General features: G+C 33.9%; 1 protein-coding gene across 1 annotated transcript; it reads right to left on the bottom strand.

The window, feature by feature from the left end:
- Positions 1 to 3,217: 3,217 nt before the first annotated feature.
- On the bottom strand, positions 3,218 to 16,438 carry LOC132941137 (uncharacterized). The gene is made up of 2 exons (XM_061009063.1): positions 15,805 to 16,438; positions 3,218 to 5,505 (listed from the first exon to the last, which is right to left on the bottom strand). Exons 1-2 carry the CDS (start codon positions 16,178 to 16,180, stop codon positions 5,102 to 5,104), a joined length of 780 nt encoding a protein of 259 aa, XP_060865046.1. The 5' UTR covers positions 16,181 to 16,438; the 3' UTR covers positions 3,218 to 5,101.
- Between the last annotated feature and the right edge of the window lie 2,596 nt (positions 16,439 to 19,034).

Genomic DNA, 19,034 nt, shown 5'->3' with positions numbered 1-19,034 from the left:
GTTTTTATTTTATGCGAGTATTTAGTAATGTTATAAAAAAAACTAATGTTTATCATTTTTAAATCATTGTATTGTACCAATTAAGTCATTACCTTTCGTTCATAATTTGTTTTAAAATATGAAGTGGTGATCGTTTACATCTTATCAAATGAACCACTAGAGTTTTTATTTTAATATTTGTTAGTTGTAATCATAGGCGCAATTTGGACAGTTGATTTGGGGGGGGCTAAATTTATAAAATCAAAACAGACTCACATAATATTTTTATTAGGCAGATTTAAGAATGAATATATTTAAAAACTAAGGGGGGCTTAAATAAAACTAGGAGGGGCTAAGCCCCCCCTCAAATTGCGTCTATGGTTGTAATAATAAATTAATAAGTTTCGATAAAATTTTAATGTAGGTTCATACTCAACAGCTTACTTTTAATTGGCAATTAAACCTAAACAAAAGGTTAATAACTATTCGACACAGTAAGCTAATTAATCGATTTCATTGACCAATAGTTATCGTTTTTTATAATGCATAAAATATATAATATATATTATACATAAATAATCAAAACTACCTATAATATACAATAACTATTGTTATGTTCGTTTTGCGTTTGTTTGACAAAGCTTGACAATGTATTACAAATATAAACTATTTGTTTGCTTGTTTTTCCAGTACTGGGAATACAAAGAACCCGCTCAGTACCCTTATTTACTCTTCCCCTATAATAATTATATGAGTTGTATTTTTTTTTACAAATTAAGATTTTTCGGTTTAATCACTTATTGTCTTTAGGTTAGTTATTTTGATCATTGAATTGTTTGTAGTGTGCTTGTTAATACGGTAAACAGAGTCGCAGTGATACGTTTATTATTTGTGCATCAGTTATGTTCCTAAGTATATATTAATGTTATGTAATTTTGAGGATTATATCATACACATTTGCAGTATACAATTTGTCAATATGCATCTCATAATGTGTGTAAATAGGTACGTAGTTTCAGATTACTGCACTTGTAGACATTACTGAAACTCTGTGATTTATTAATTAATTAAAAATATTGTAAAACAGAATTTGTGTTTGAAATAAATAAAATTTAAATTCGAACTATTCAACCGAACTATATGTATACTTACGCTGAGTATATGAAATCAGACTATTGTGATATAAACATTCTTATCATAATAGTAAAAAAAAAAACACTGTAAACAAGTATACAGTATTTTTAAACACAAGTCTTAGCTATAACAATTATTGTAAGCTCCGTCATTGATTGGTCGCTAAATTACGAGTATAACCACGACTAAAATAATATAGTAAGATGGCTTAATATGAACATCTCATAATTAATGTACGTTTTGTTTTTTTTAACCTAGCATTCTAGCACACTATAATATAATAAATAAAAGCATTTAGGATTCCTTGTCAAATGTTGGCATAGTTTGAGCATGTCGACTACATAATTTTTTTTGTAAATTCAACGTTAACAGTTCGAATATCTTATAACTACAATATAATATTGGATAGTCTTAAACACATATTATTATATCGCATATTATGTACAAATATAATATATTTAAAAAAAAAAGTCTGTAACTATATATGTGTGATAAAAGCTAAAGGTAAACTAAATCGAACGATCGAAAACGAAAACTGGGAAAAAGTTCGCGGGCAATCGTGATTTTTGTCAGAAGTTTATATATTTGCCCGTACACGAAATATGTACGTCGTACAATACATAATGCAACATTATTATCCATGCTTAACGTACCTACCTATGTGTGTGAATGACCGGTTTAAAAATATTATATTATATTATATTGATATACATAATACACGACGATTCACTGCAGGTACCTAATTGACGAATTTTAAAGTGATACATACAATTTACACAAAATGTTCATATTGCAGGTTTGGACGAATTGGAAACACATTTTATTTTTTGATCCATATACGTTTTTAATTACCTTTAATTTATAACGCTTATAATATTCGGACTACGCTGTTATAGGTAGGATACTATAATATACGACTGCTCTAAAATTTTAACGAACACTCAAATTATCTCCTACAGTCCTACCTACGCCCAATACATTATAATTACCTATATTATTAATAGGAGCACCTATTGGCTATTATATATATATACACAGGACATTAACAAACAACAAACTAATCATAAAAATGTGAAAAGACCCATTCGTCAATGCGGTGGTTAGGCATCCAGGTAAAATTAATGAATCGAAGTATTGTCTAAAATCATAATATGATATAATAATATTATATAATATCATCACTCTATAGAATAAATATAATTAAATCGCGCCGTTATTTGCTTTTTGTGATTTCAGTTGATTTTAATGAAATAAAATTGACTTTATCATTAATTTGTTTCCATACGTCAAATCTGTTCATGATGGCGTGCCGGTGTAAAAACTAATTATTTGTAAAATATCACTATAGTACTCTTCGCTGATCCAAAAATCGTGAATAAATAACATTAGAGTGCCAAAATAATATTTATTTTTTTTTCATTTATTAAAATATATATTATTAATCAACCGTGGTCGACCATCGATTGTTTCGTATGCGTTATTTTTTAGAATTCATTTACTAGAATAATCGTGATACCTAAAGTTATGTAGATCGATATTATAGTACTGTCTACACAAAACGTCTACCTATGTATATTATATTTCGTGCTATCCGTGATCTATTGTGTGTCTAATTGATTAATCTAAATTAAATTTCCTTACCGCTATACAGCTCCTGTTGATTGTTATTAATTTTTTTTCTCGTTATATTTACCAAGAATAATAGTGTGTTGGAATGGCCAACATTTTTTGTCTTCTAATTTTGATTTTGTACGGGTTACGTCAATATACCTACATGATTATAATAATCTAATTTCTGTCTTCAGACCGTTCAGGCGGGAGTGTACTTCTCTTTATTTTTTTCTTTTTATAAATTTCATTCTTTGCGGAATGTTCTTATTTTTTTTTAATGAGGACAATGCAAAGTAAATATAATAGCAGAATACAATGTTACCTAACCGAGGCGGTCTGATAGGCAATCATTATTGCTTTAGCGTAAACGATCGCTTTTCGATGACAACGCCTTTAACGTGGTTTCAGCATTACGAAAGTGTACATAAATAATTATAAATAATTATATTTTATTACTTATAAATAGTTTATAATAAATAACAAACGTGTTAAATTAAATATTATATAAAAACATAAGTTTATGTATACATACGAAAGAACGGACAATAATACGCGTCGATAAAAAACCATATAAATACATAAAATAATATACAATTATGATTATTATTTGTTAAAAATATATAGATGGATATAAAAAAAAAAAGGAAGAAAAAAATTACTAGTGTAAATATTATAGGAATCGCGAAAGCCACAACGTCTAAAATACTGTATAAATTCTTACATTAGTCGTGAGGTGATGGTAATTGTTAAAATTGTATTTCATTTGTATCAAGTGGTTGCTAAAGATGATGTTTAATATTAAAATAAACGACGGTCGATTTTGTAGTGTCCATGATAATATAAAAATAAAAAAATAATACATAAATTAAAATTATTCGACGATCTAATTAGAGGCCTATATAGTTTATATTACATCATATAGTATACTATGTATATATATATTTAATATATTATTATAAAATTACCCACACTGTTGGGACTCTCGTAGTTTTAATTATCTATTTAATTATATAGTAAAAAAGAGTGAAAAAACCGAACATGTCGAAAAGTCACTGAACTCCGCCTATGCAGCGACTTTTCCGATCAACTCGATCGTTTTTCAACAAATGGACGAGTTTGAAAAAAGGTTTTAGACGTGTACTTAGACGATAATGTTATCACGCGTGATATTGTGCATTGAATTATATTATATTTTGATTGTCGACCGATCAAATTGACAAACCGTATAGTGGTGAACGACGTTAATATTTTATAGATTTCAGAAGTGCAAATGATTGACATGTAGGAAACTCAAAAGCTATCGTCATGGTGTAATGCAATATAATAAGTAATTATGAATAACAATATTATAAGAATCGAATATTTGTGTTTTTACAATAAAAAATTAGATTTTTTCATGTCTTTTTAAGCTAATTTTTTTTTAATGGCAATTCATATTTTCAATTTTATATTTAGAATTATTATTTGACAATGTCGGTGAAATAAAATAAATAAAATATTGAACCAACAACTAATAATTTATAAATATTTCAATTATTATTGATGGCCGGTGTAACCAAAAATTATCGTAAAGTATCCATTCATCTAAACCAAACTTTTAATGATTGTAAATAATATACGAATTTAGATATTCGAAGATACAAATTTATTAAAAAAATAATATTCTAGTTTGAATTGTTAGGAACATGAACTAAAATAAGAGTTGCCATTAGAAAACATTTTTAAACAAAACCTAAAAAGGACAATCATAAAAAATTCTAGAACTTTGTTCTTTTCTATTGTTGCAACTCATAAGTACCCCTAGGTACTATTCAAATGATACAAAAAACAATGTACGCAACACTGAAATTGACTGAGAAAATTAGAACAGTACGATAAAAAAAATCCTCTCAATAGGTAAGGACAATAATAATGCCCATTTATAATATATAACATTAAAAATAATAATATATAACACGGTAGACTGAGGGAAAAAAACCGAAAAATAATATACCTGCATCAGAAACGTTCCTCGACATTATAACAATTTAGAGGTGTGGGGGGGGAGTTCGTTGGGTGACTTACAGATTTCGGGGATGGCAAATAATTTATACCTGAAGCTATACAGCTAAACGATGACGGTTGGCAGGTGGTGGCGACGGTGGTTGGTTTGTGAAGGTCGAAGCGGTAAATAGCGGTGACTAGTTTGACGGACACGCGCGTTCGGATGACGTCCGCCCTCCCACTCCCGGGTGGATATTCACGGAAGTGCTAATGTTTCATATCCGATGACCGGAAATAGTGGCGAAGGGGGATGTCGGTGATGTGTGGGTAGTGCTGGTATAGTGATGGTGGTAGGGAGTTGGTGGTGATTGTGATGGTCGTGGCGTGACGGCGTTCAGGCAGCCCCGTGATAGCCGTGAGGTTCGTACGAAGGGTACATCGGTTGGAGGGGTTGTTGCGAAGACGGCGACATGACAGCTGTCCCCGAGGCGGCGGCCGACTGTCCGGCGTAGGCGAGCAGATGCGCGTTCCGGTCGTCCTTGTCCGACGACCAGTCAGCCTGGACCACGGATCCGCTGCCGTATCCACCTCCACCGCCGCCTCCGCCCTTAAACTTCTTGAGCAACATGAGTTTGGATATGGTCAGTGACACGACGGCGAGCAGCAGGGCCTTGAGCGCCTTGACTCCGATCATGACCATGGCCAGCGGTCCCATCAGCGACAGTTTGGCGCACATGATCACGCCCAGCATCGACATCATTTTCTTGAGGTGTTTCAATTTGGTCTTCTTGCCGCGGCCTAGATCGCGTCGGAACAACAACAAAAAAAATAAATAAATAATAAATACAGATATATGCCACGCGGAAAACGCGGTGAGAATAAATGCCTAAGTAAACATTATAGACAAACGGAAGGGAAAAAAAAAATCGCGAGCAAATAATATATATAAATACGTGGACGGCGGTATTACGATAATGATACAGCGGCGGCGGGCGCGCGCATTCCCGCATTGTTATCGTCGTCGTCGTCGTAAGATAATAATATTATTTTACTATTATAATAATAACGCGTTGTATACATTATATTATTATTTATTATGTTGCAGTAATTGCGCGTGCGGTGCACCGCTCGGTCGCGGCCAATTGGACTGGGAGAGTAATTACGCGCGCGAATAATATATATATATATATATATATATAAAGGAATGCGCCGCCGCCGTTTCGAGAAGTCGGAAGTCTTTGGGTAGTAAAGTATAACGTGGCGGTATACAGTGTTACATTATAAGGCTATGGTGTGTATACACCGTGTATTATAATATACCACCAACGTTATTATAATGACGCTATCGCCCAATGACTCGTGACGACCGCCGCCGTCGTTTGATTAACCCGTTGACCTCAAACATTTTTCCGATATTCACCCGGACGGACAGAGAAAGAGACGCTGCACGCGCAGAGGAAATATCTTCCTCTCGCAGCTATTCGCCTGCGTGCACTATTACAATATATCATTAAATCGTAACACGCTAATATATATATTAGCGTGTATATTTGTACATTAAATGCGACTAAGATCCTATTGTGTTACACACACACCTTGCAGGCCGACTTCCGTTCAGAAATATTTGCTCGGAAAATCGAACCGGCGTCGCTTTCGCGTCAATGTCGCGAAAAACGAAAATAATAAACTATACACTGGTAGGTCTATCACGCGATACAATATTGGTAGGTTAACCCGTTGACCTCAAACATTTTTCCGATATTCACCCGGACAGAGAGAGAGAGAGAGAGAGAGAGAGAGAGAGACGTACGCGTAGAGGAAATATCTTCCTCTCGCAGCTATATTCACCTGCCTGCACTGTTACAATATATCATTAAATCGTATCATATTTATATATTAAATGCGACTAAGGTCCTATTGTGTTACATACACACCTTGCCGGTCGACTTCCGTTCAGAAGTATTTGCACGGAAAATCGAACCGGCGCCAATGTCGCGAAAACCGAAAATATTTGACTACCTACGCTGCAGTCGTACGCATAGTCCTGGGTAGGTCTATCACACGATACAATATGGGTCGGTTAACCCGTTGACCTCAAACATTTTTCAGATATTCCCGGAGAGGGAGCGAGCCACGCCGGCGCAGAGGAAATATCTTCATCTCGCAGCTTTTTGCCTGCGTGCACTATTACAATGATTATTTATTATCACTATCATAAAATCATATTATATTGAATACGACTTGGGCCCTACTATTAGGTTACACACACCTATTACTTGTATACTTCCGTTCAGAAGTATTTTCTCGGAAAAGTGAACAGGCACTTTCTCGTTAATTCTGCGAAAAGCGAAAATATACAACATCACTGCAATCGTACGCATTCGTAGGTAGGTATATACCACACGATATAATATATAGTATGTGACGATCGCCGTCATTTGATTAATCCGTTGACCTCAAAAATTTTTCCGATATTCACGGAGAGAGTGACAGAGAGATGCCCGCGAGGAGGATATATTTTCCTCTCGCAACTATTCGCCAGCGTGCACTATTACAATGTATATCATTATCATAATATTTTTATATTTTTATAATAGAACGGCCGCGGCCCCCAAAAGTACATACTAATATTATATAGGTATACATATAAGAAAATATATGAACTGTAAGATAAACATTGTTTGTGCATAATATTAAGGGGGCTGGAGCGTAATCCATTCTAAGAAGTAAAAACTAGGCATTTTATATTTCAAGTTATATGGGTCTTGTGAATGTGTTGAAAGTAAATGAACATTAGTGTGTGTAATTCATATTACCGATCACGTAGTATAAGGACATCATAATACGTCTGTCATTTTACCTACGCGCATGCACATATCACCGTTTATTACTTTATAAAATTACAAAAATTTTTTTCAAAAAATACAGCCAGTGACTTCAATCACTACGCTCAGTAGGATGTTCTAATTTAAATTTTGAAAGCAGATTTGAATTGTCCTCTAAATTTTCTATGCTTTAACTGTCGTACATTTTTCATATTCTATACCAATGTATTAAAATTTTAACTATGAGTACGATCTATTTTTACTCTTTTTGTTAGTAAATTTCTTAGTAAAAAAAATAAAAATCAGAAAAATGAAATTGTCAAAGCATAGATAATTTAGTGAAGAATTTAAATCTGCTTTCAAAATTAATACCAGAACATTATATTGGGCGTAATGATTTAAGTCGTGAGCTATGTTTTCGACCGAAAATGAAGCACGCTCCTGCCCCTTTAACAGAAATAAGCAGACGGGTAATTATTGACAATACGCATCATCCTGAACATATCGTGTTAGAGCTCTAATCATTGCGATTGAAATTATTTTATTGTCGTCGGTGTTCCTTTTACTGGCAATATCGAGTTAGTCGCATAACGAAATTTGCAAATTTTAAAGTGTATGCCGAACGATCCACATTGGATACTTTTAAGAGTATAATGTTGGCGGTGCAAAGGGATATGTAAAAAGATAAAGTGAATATAATATAGTGATCGCTACTGCAGGAAGCTGGGGATCTTGAAATTCAGTTTACTTAGTAGTTCAGGTCTTCAGGACAGTCATCGATATAGAACCATCGATGAGTCTTATTAGGAACACTATTGGTTAGCAGAAACACGCCATATTATATATATATATTAAATGCGACATGGGTCCCATTGTGTGACACACTGCGCCAGCTATTGCACAGGTCGACTTCCGTTCAATGTTTGCTCGGAAAACGTCGACTGGCGCTTTCGCCGCGAAAAACGAAAATGTACGCACAGCAATCGTACGCATTCGATCACAGTCTATAGCACACGATATAATATGGGTAGGTAACACACACACCGACGCAGTAGTCGGTCGATTTTCCGGGCATAGTGCGAAATAATAATTGTGCTGAAAATTGGCGCAGCTGACGTGAAACGAAAACGACAATAGTAACGACAATAACAATTATAATATTATTATTTTTAGAAATGATCAACGCCGGCGCTATCGGATTTGTATTATTATTATTTATTTTGTTTGTCAGGACGCCGCCGCCGTCCGCACAGATCGGCTTCATCCGTCCTAATGAATTATACACGGTATACCCATAGAAAAGACATAGTACCTACCTACTACAATATAATATTATAATTATTATTATTTGTATATTGTTATAGTCAATACAGTCGTGATGTTGTAGACTATTCGTGTTTACACCATTCGCAGACACGGGCGTGCGTCGGCGGCAGTTGTGACTTGTGGATGATAGGTGAAATGATAGCTGAAATCTAACTACGACTGCTTACTCCATACAAGACTTGGGGTTCAAATTTAATAGTAGGTATAAACGTTTTCGTTCGAGAGGAGAAAAATAGAAACCGTTTTCGATCGACCGTGTTATAATAGAGCCGTTTACATGAATAAACGTGAAGACGTATCAATAAGAGACATTCGAAACCGAAATCGCGACGAAAATATAACTGACGGAAATTCGGATGCGAATTACACATATTATTACGCTCCAATATAATAATTAATAACACTGCAGGCGTGGGGCAGACGATTATGTGTTCACGCGAACACATTATAAAGCGATGTCTAAAAAATGGTTATGATGTTTCGTTAAGAGGACGGTACATTTGTTGTCTCTGTCAATCTCTGTCTCCGACGACATGGCAAATTTTCGTTCACTATAGTTGCAATATAGTATGCTGTTTGTTTTTAAAATAGACTGTATTAACCTATCATCAACATTTTAGGTAAGACCCGTGCTTAAGCGTCGGCTTTTATTCGACATTTTAATTTTCAAGCGAGATATGAGAATTTTTAATTTATTATATTTCACACACCCATCATGTGGTCTTGCTTGGAAATTAAAATATCGAATAAATTTATTGTTGACGCCTAAGCACAGATAATATGCTCATCTAAAATTTTGAGAATAGGCCAGTTCATTAAAATATTAAAAACTATAACAGCACACTATTAAAACTAGTAAACAAAAATCTTCCATGTCGTACGTTTGTAAGACGGAGACAACAAACGCGTAGCATCCTCTATTATAATGATATTCCAACGCGCAAATACAAATGGAATCGAACGAATTATTTTCGTATTACCTATTAGTTTTACATACTTGGAAACTAAACATTTTTATTTGTTCAGCTTTTTATCAGCTTTTTATCAGTGATTTATCGGATAGTCGTTTTTCTTATTTCTTTGTACATTAACAACATTTATACATTAATTATCATTTATTAAAGTAAATATAAAACACTATAACGGGACCTATATGAAATATAATAAAATAAAAAATAATAAATTCAATACGCAATTTCATCTTGACACCGACACGGCGACAATTATTGCCTTAATGTCTTTAAGAAGTGGTACTTTATATAATAATAAATATGGGAAGGTAACTGTCATGTATGTCTTATAATATTATATCAGTTTATTACTTTAATTTAATTCACGTGAATAAATTTGAATATCATTAAACAGATCGTTAAACGAATACAATATGATATTATTATAATCATAATGTTTTATTTTTAGATTAATTTTATAGTAGCATCAACCGATGCAAAGTAAACTTGTATACAAATTCAAACGTCTTTACATTTTTTAAATCAAATAACTAGAAGTACCTTAATTTTTGTCAGTCGCTTAGGTCGTTTTGATGAAAAATGTATGGGGCTTGCAATCCTTTTAAATAAACATTCAATATCCTCCCATAATAATAATCAATTATTGATCAAGCAAATTTTCAAAACTTGTTAGTCATTGCATAATGGAATAACCCGCCCGAATAAGTACCTTTTTAAAAATACTTATTGACTTAATTCTTAAAAAAAAACTATATACCTGTAACGTATAATACTATAATACATATTATGCTATATCTAGAGAACGGATTTATACGTTCTTTAAATCTTAAAAATAAAATGTTTCTATAATCTATAATTTCATGAAAATAATCTTTTTTAAAAAAAATATTCTTTTTCATAAAAGTGTATTAAATACTGAAAAAACAAATAAAAGTGCTGTTTATAAAATAGTTCAATTAATCCTAATCTTTAAAAAAATATTGTAAAAGTCATATTTAGTCATAGCGGGCCCAGCTCGCTCTCTTCGTTTCGACTACCCTCGAGACCAGACGCGCTTGCCTCAACGCTCAACGACACCACGCTGAACCCAAGATCGAGTCTCTATGCTCTGTTCAAGTTAAGAAACGTAGTCAGCGGCCGACTTGTGCGCAAGGGCGTGGCAACATTACAGGGCAAGAATACAATAATTAATTTACTGGGTGGTGGTGACACATGGGTGTTGCCTGATTGCATCCTGGTCATTGCTGACTAAGTTTCTTAACTTGAACAGAGTATAGTAATTATCCTCGAATCGTGATATTCTTATCAATATTGCTTTGTGTCGTTTCGTCTTGATAAGGTTTTGAAACTGACAGAGGTCAAAATTATTTTTGCATTTTTTTATAAGCCCCAATATGACAATATATTTCTAAAACATATTATTTTGCACAAAATAGTCTTTAACCTTGAAATATACTTTTTTATGTGCTAAAAAATGTTCTTATATCAGTTCATACAAAAATGAATCGATGAGAAAGCTTGTCCAATTTGAGCTGCATATACTATCAGCAAATAAATAAGTAAAAACATAAAAATTCGGTCTCTAGCTATACCTAACCTAACTATGCTCATTCAATATGCACTTTTACTAAAATAGTTCCTACCTACTATGAAATATTATATACATTTAAAAAAAATGGTTTTGCTAACACGTCGAAATAATTATTTTAGCGATTCTGTGGTAACTGCGAAGTATTTGAAGGTGATCGATGTTTCTGCCCAACCTAAACGTTAACGCGAGTGAAATTAGTTTTAACTGTTTAAGCAACCGCAGCTCACGGGCCACCGCCATATTACTACTACCCACGCAAAACACGTAAATTGATTCATAAGTTGTTTTCCAAGGTTTGACTTTCAAACTTGATGTACGTTTCTAAGCAAATTCCAAAACTTAACCCTCTATTTCTTCTCAGAATTCTAAAAGCTAGCTACCCTTGGAGCATATATGTACATATTAAAAACAATTTTCATTATGTCAATGTTGAGAGTGATAATTGTTGTTGGGCTTATAATTTTAGATGCCGAATGGTTGAAAACAAATTATTGATGGGTTATATTTTAGAAGCTTACAGAGCTCAGAAGTCTGCTGAAATAATAAACACGGCTTGAGCAACGATATCAGTGGACAGGAATTATATTTTGTTCAGATACTTGAAGTCCATCCACGCGTAAGAACAGTAGTAGTAATGCATAAATATTAATATAATATAATTGCGTAACACAAATATCCGACTACTAATACGTATTATTATGTCCACAACAATATAATATAAATTATATAATAATAGTATTTGTTGTTGTATTATGTCCGCATCGTTCGCAGTAAAAAAATGACGAGATCTGTCTCGCGTAGGGAATATTACGCGTGTGTGTACTCATTGTAAATATACCCACGCAAAATATTGACATGTTTAGTACTTATATACTACTCTAAAATATACTAATCGTATATGTAATGAAGATTAAATGCAGTCTGATCGTCCACAACGCGTCACACGAGTTCAGATTTAAGATTTTGATGTTACGTCATAATAACTTGAGTCGTTTTGTAATCGTGTACACTGTACAGCAGAATGGCAGGGACATCTCACGCGTTTCGTAATATAATAATAATATAATCTAGAAAAATATATTTTTCGTGTCTAATAAATACCGATCTTATTAAAATGACAGATTATTCACATTAGCTTCGGTGTTTAATTCAGTATTTCCATTAATTTCCATCCGCGAGAAACGCCTAATCATCTGTCACACGATGAAATTAACATTTACCGTAAAAATAACGGATCCGACGAAAAATTCCACACGTAATAATTATTGTTGGTAAAAAAAAATATATTTTAATTAATTTGTTAATACAATCACACACGATATTGATTGGGTAGACAAAATCAAAAACATTCGTGTGTTTAATTTGTTATTCGATGGCCTTTATTAACCCCTTTGTTCCGGTGACTTCACAATATTATTTATTATTTTTTTTTAGTTCAGTGACCCATATTAAAATTAAGAAGAAAAATTATCCACGCAAGGTAGGTGGTAGAATATATTTTTATGAGTTTGTAATACACCAACCATAATACTATTGGTCGAAAACTAATGTACAATACTCATTAGTCATTGTTCATTCAGTAATATTAATGGTATCTAAGTAATGTGGACATTCAAACGTATTAATAGATTATTATTATCATTAAATTAATTTATAAAATAATATTGACTGTATAAAATACAATACTTCATCGAAATACGACGTACGTAATAATAGTTCTTAGCACTTGACTTATCAAATAACAAACAGTGAAAAACAATAATTTATTCATTTTAAATTAACTCTAAATAGATGATTTTTAAACTCGTAAAATAACTTATCAAATTACATGTTATACAATACGTTGCAAGACGTATTGTAATTTCATTTTTGAAATGTTCAACCAAAAATTGATATCAACTTGGCGGTGCCGAACCAATAAATAACCAAATCAAAAATATTTGAATTTAAAAATTGGGAAAATAATTACATCCTCTCGGCAGTAGATGGTTTCATCAAATCTACATTCAGAATAATTAAGAAGCTACAAGAGCATAGATTTTTTGGGAAAGAAAATCTTTAAATTTAATATCAATTTGGATTAATAGAACATCGTTCTTACAATGTCTGGTTAAGGTTAACCGAAACTTAACCGGCCGAATTCTGTCGGTAATAAAATCTCTTATCAGTCGGTTAGCGGTAACCGACACTTTACCGGACATTGGAAGAACGGCCCTTGGTGTCTATGAAGTTCTATATAACAATGTTTAAGGTTTCAACTGCCACAAAATAATTTGCATATAATCACCACATGTATAATCATTTGATCTCCGTTCAATTAAAAACTAATGTACTAATTATTGTCACTTAAAAATCATTATTATTATTTAGGAAATTCAATAAAATCTGGAACAAACTTACAGCAGTAAAGTCGATCGATCAAAATGTACAATTTTTTTTTTTATAATGGTTTGAAAATTAGTATGAATACTTAAACACATAATTAATTTACATAATAAAAACGAAAACTTTTTGTATAGAATAATAACTGTAATTACTAAGTATAAAGTTCCTTGTGGTATTAATTTATTTTTACTTTTATATAACCGAGTAAAAGTTTAAATTTGTGTATTTTAAAATAGGATAAAATTGTATGATAAAGTTTACATTATTCCTAATTATTGGTATTTAATTATTATGTATGAAATATTTTCTCACAAATTATTAATTATTATTAATTGTACTTTAAAGCTTATCGCAACTCAAACTGATTTATAATTTTTGTTTTTAACAAAGACCAATAATTATAGACTTAATCACAAACAGTCAGTTTAAGTGATATATTTATAAGTCTTTATAACTTCATTAGTAAATTATGTATTACCATGAAGTATTATTATGTTTAAATGAAACCATTTAAATATCCTATTAAATGCACGTAAATTCCATCCAGGTCAAAAAACTTATAGTTTTGATTTAAAAAGATTGAATATTTTTTCCACGAAATCAAAAACAAAAAAAATAAATAACAGAGGGACATTAAAATAGGTACAATGCTGAAGTGATTTGAACAATAACTATACATTTTACCGGGCATTAAAGATGGTGACGTCTGTTTTATCTGTGTCGACAGTGATAATTTTATACAAAATAAGACAATTATGACCGTCGTAATTACAATAATATAATATAATATATTATATTTTGATAATGCTAAATCGTTTTCCTTATGGTATGTGATATGCATGGACCTATAAACTGAGTTTGATTTATAAAACATCATTTTACGGTAAATACGATGTGACATAATAGTTTATTATGTCCTATAGGCATAATATGTAATATGTATACAGGAAAACGTAATAATGAACGCATATAAATATCTCGTGATCTGTAATTACAATCGTAATCAATATCATTCGAACATCGAACAAAATGTCAAATGAATACAATGATACACGTTAATACAATAATAATGAGTTGAAATGTCGTCCCTTCTCGATGTATAAACCTCTGCAACATTTTCATTGTCGCATACACAATTTTTTTGTCCTTTTATTAACCGGAAGAGACCTATCCTATACAAAATTACGATTTCCATATACACAATACTGCAGTATATTTTTTTACAATAGTGATTCTATCTTTTGCGTTTTTGGACCGATATAACAATACAGAAAGGCCAAATATTGTAATAGATAACGACGGAGACATTGTATATCCACGATAAATAATCGACGGTGCTGCAGCAGAAATAGTCGCTCGAGATTAAAATACAAAGATCGTTGACCGAATAAAATCCAACCGCGGTTCACGTCTCATTCGTGTGTTATCGCAGCGTGGGTCGATTACACGGTGACAACAACAACAACGACGACGACGATGATGACGACGAAGACGATTTCGTCAACAAGTAACCTGCAGCAGCCAGGTATAAGTGGTTGGTATAAGAGTATAACACCCCTCGTAGGTAAACTGCAGCACTATACAATATTAAATCATTTATAAAGTACCTACGTAATATGCGATACGTTAACCTATATAAACGCGGCGGCGCGTCATTACTGTCACGTTAAAGCTAACCTCTATAAGTCTAGAACACATCATATTTAAGTACCTATAATAGCGGTTTCAACCACGTCACACGAAATATGAATTTGATCTCTAAATTCGTTTCAAACACCATTCGTCGTAATATAATATATTCCGTCGCGTGGGTCTCGGTCGACCGCGATGTGACTTGACACGATATTTTCTCCAACCTCCGATCGCGCTCACCCACTACCATTACATACGTCGCGGCGGGGTAGTGAAAATTACATCTGCAGATCGTTGTGTTACAATCAAAGGTATGTAGTTGGAGGACGGCTCCTGCACCTCGTGATAAATATATACCCATAGTTACCTTGCTGGTCGAGTTCCAGATCGATGTCGTCGTCGAGTATCCAAGGCAGAGATATCCGGATGGTGTGCGTGTCGAAGTACTCGTCGATGGCCGGTCCCAGGGACGTGCTTACCCGGTGCACGTGCGGCTTGGTGTTGTGCGGCTGCAGCTTGGACCTGTCTTCGGCTAGGCCCGCCTCCTTCTTCTTGACGATCGTCACGATGTCACCGACCACGTTCAGCTTGTCCCGCTTCTCCAGCCAATTGACGTACACCAGCAACTTGTCGTCCAGGCAGACGATGGCCAGGTCCAGCACACAGTCGTCGGCCGACGTGGCGGTGATGGACGCCAAGAGCGACGTGGACGACAGCAGCAGCAACGCCATGGCGGGCGACATGACGCGTGTGTAACGGCGGCGGCGGCGTGACCGCGACGCGGGTGTCGTGCGACCCTGGTATACCGCGGTCAGGGTTATAAGCAGTCGGGTAAGCGGCCGGGTCTAGGTATACACTTGGTTTACAATGGACGGTATGTGGCCGGTATTATAATATACGCGCGGATTTAGCGGCCGGTGGTCGACGGAACGAGACTATGCGGCGACGGCAGCGGTGGCGGCGACGACAGTGACGTGAAAATCGATCTTGGCCGCCGCTCTCGCGGCTGCTGCCCCTCGTCATCCCCCGCTCAAGACGGTCGTCGTCGTGATTATTATCGTTGCTGCTATTATTATTATCATTATTATTATTTTTAGTAGTAGGTACGGTGTTTATACCTATATAGAGTAGTCGAAGCGTCGTCGGGAAATTCGCCGTTTCACGCGGTCATTTTTCCCTCCACGGAGGGGAGCAGTTGGTAGCTGCGGGATATGGCGGGCGGCGGAGGGGAGAGACTGGGCGGCGGGGAGACGGAGAGAGGAGAAAAAAAATCGGAGAGAAGAAAAAATAAACACGGTGACTATAACGAATTCGACAATGAACTATATGGGACTATGGACAATATATACGCGGCCCGGTGGGAGGAAGAAGCTATGTGGTACATAGGTTTAGGTAGCCGCCGACTAGAGGGAAAAACGAAAGAAATATAGGAGAGTGAGTAAAAAAAAAAACAATGTAAAAATATAATAATATATAAGTTAAATGGTCATTTGCTTAACTAGTTCACACCGAAACCCCGCAGCGGTTTTTCTACACACGATTTCCGCAATAATTACAAGACAAAAATACACAGCGACCCGCTGCACCGGACCTATATATATAAATAATATACATTATATATTATGTTATAGACTGCAAACGTGCCCAGTCAGTCGACGGCGGCGGCACATCGTCGTCTATAGTTTGTGTGCGCATTTTTTTCCCGCCGACGTTCGGGTTTTTTTTTTTTTGTTTTCGTCCCCGTCATCATCATCATCATATTTACCGAGGCCTATTGTTGCCATTATTTTATTTACTACGCGACCAAGGAAAATCTCGTGTAGGAAAGTCGAAAGTGACTATATATATTATCATATAGGTACATATCATATATTATATCGTACGTTACACATATTTTTATTATTGTTATAATATTTTATATTTATCATGATACCGCGGAGCTGTGCGCTTCTTTGCGCATAATTATAATATCGCGATATTATTATTGTTATATTATGCATTTATGATGATGAAGCGCGATGCACGGACGTTTGGCGTGACAACCGTTTCGAAACCGTTCGCATCTCGAAGCGAGTAGGAGGTACCTACATATGGCCACATAACAATATTATTATAATACACCATACAGCCCGCTTGTTCGTATATTACCTATACTTTATCGCACGAGAATTTTTTTTCCAAATTCCAAACGAGAGAACAACATCGATATAGTTTAAAACTGTGTTTCACGTTTCGTTTCACGCGATGCCCTGCATACGTTAATTTTTAATTTTTAGTATTCTCTGACGCTGATTGTACCGTATAATATTCGGTATACCTATAATACAGGGTGATTCACCAAACATGCTCACCCCCTCCCCTTTTTGTTCTTTAATACTACGCATTTATTACAATTCTGATATTTGCAATTTTTAAGTTACCCTCGGTAATACCACATTTTTAGATAGCTGGTACCTACTTGTATATTTGGTTCATATACCATTTCAGCCGTTTAAGATAGTGTCCTGTGCAGGCTATATCTTTCAACCAAACGATGCGATACACACTTTTTACTGCAGATAATTTTGTTTGTAAGTGCGATGACCCCTCAATAGATCAAATTTCGGGTGAGTAGTTTCAGAGTTATTAAACTTTGTGGATTTAGGATAATAATACTTGATATTTGTTGTACATTAAGTAAAAATAAATACATATTTTAGTGAATAAAGCTATAGACGTCTAGTAAGTAGTAAGTACTTGGTAGTTATTATACTGACTCGGTCAATTGTTATACCTTAATTATACAATTTTAATATTATCATTATAATAAGCCTCATGTCTTTAAAGTTTAAACCTATTACCATGGATAAGTACAGCGTGTATAATGTTTTATAATCATAATTATGATTAGAATTTCGATTAAAATACAATTAAAAAAAAAAATTACAATTTACAGTAAAAAAGCGTGGTTCTCGTTTTTGCGTAGTTTATTTCAATCTTAATATTTGAAAATAACGGCCTTTAAGAAAACTTTTAAAAATTGCTTAAATAAGCGTTTAAACGAATTCATTGATGAAAGAAAAAGTTGGGCTGAGCGGCATGCTAGATGAATCACTCTGTATCAATAATATATTATTGTCTTCATCGTCGACGCGTCGTTAAATTAATTTGTTGCGGAAACAATGTAAAATATTATGTCTAGGCTATACGTACAATGTGATGTCATATTAAGTTAATTTTTCAAACACGATGTAGGCTCGCATTTGGTAGCCGATATAAGACAGTGAAGGTTTTTGCAGATAATTATAATTTGTAACACGCTTTATTAAAATATAGTAAATTTATTTCCATATTATAATATACTATTCAGTATTCGTCCAACTTTTCAATAGTACCTATCGAAAATCGACCTCGCACGATCGATGGCCGTTTCGATTTATATAGATGATGCGTACTCGGTCGATATATATACCGTTATTATAATATCATCATTTTCGTAATTATCATTATCATATTTTAATTTATCGATATATTATGTGCTCCTTCGACATTAGTTTAAACTACCATAACTACCATAACTATACTATATTATACATTTCTTCCTATTAATCGGCACCA

Source organism: Metopolophium dirhodum, chromosome 3, assembly GCF_019925205.1.
Source record: "Metopolophium dirhodum isolate CAU chromosome 3, ASM1992520v1, whole genome shotgun sequence".
Lineage (NCBI taxonomy): Eukaryota > Metazoa > Arthropoda > Insecta > Hemiptera > Aphididae > Metopolophium > Metopolophium dirhodum.
The sequence above is the reverse complement of the archived record's forward strand: the minus strand, read 5'-3'. Positions and strand labels throughout refer to the sequence as shown.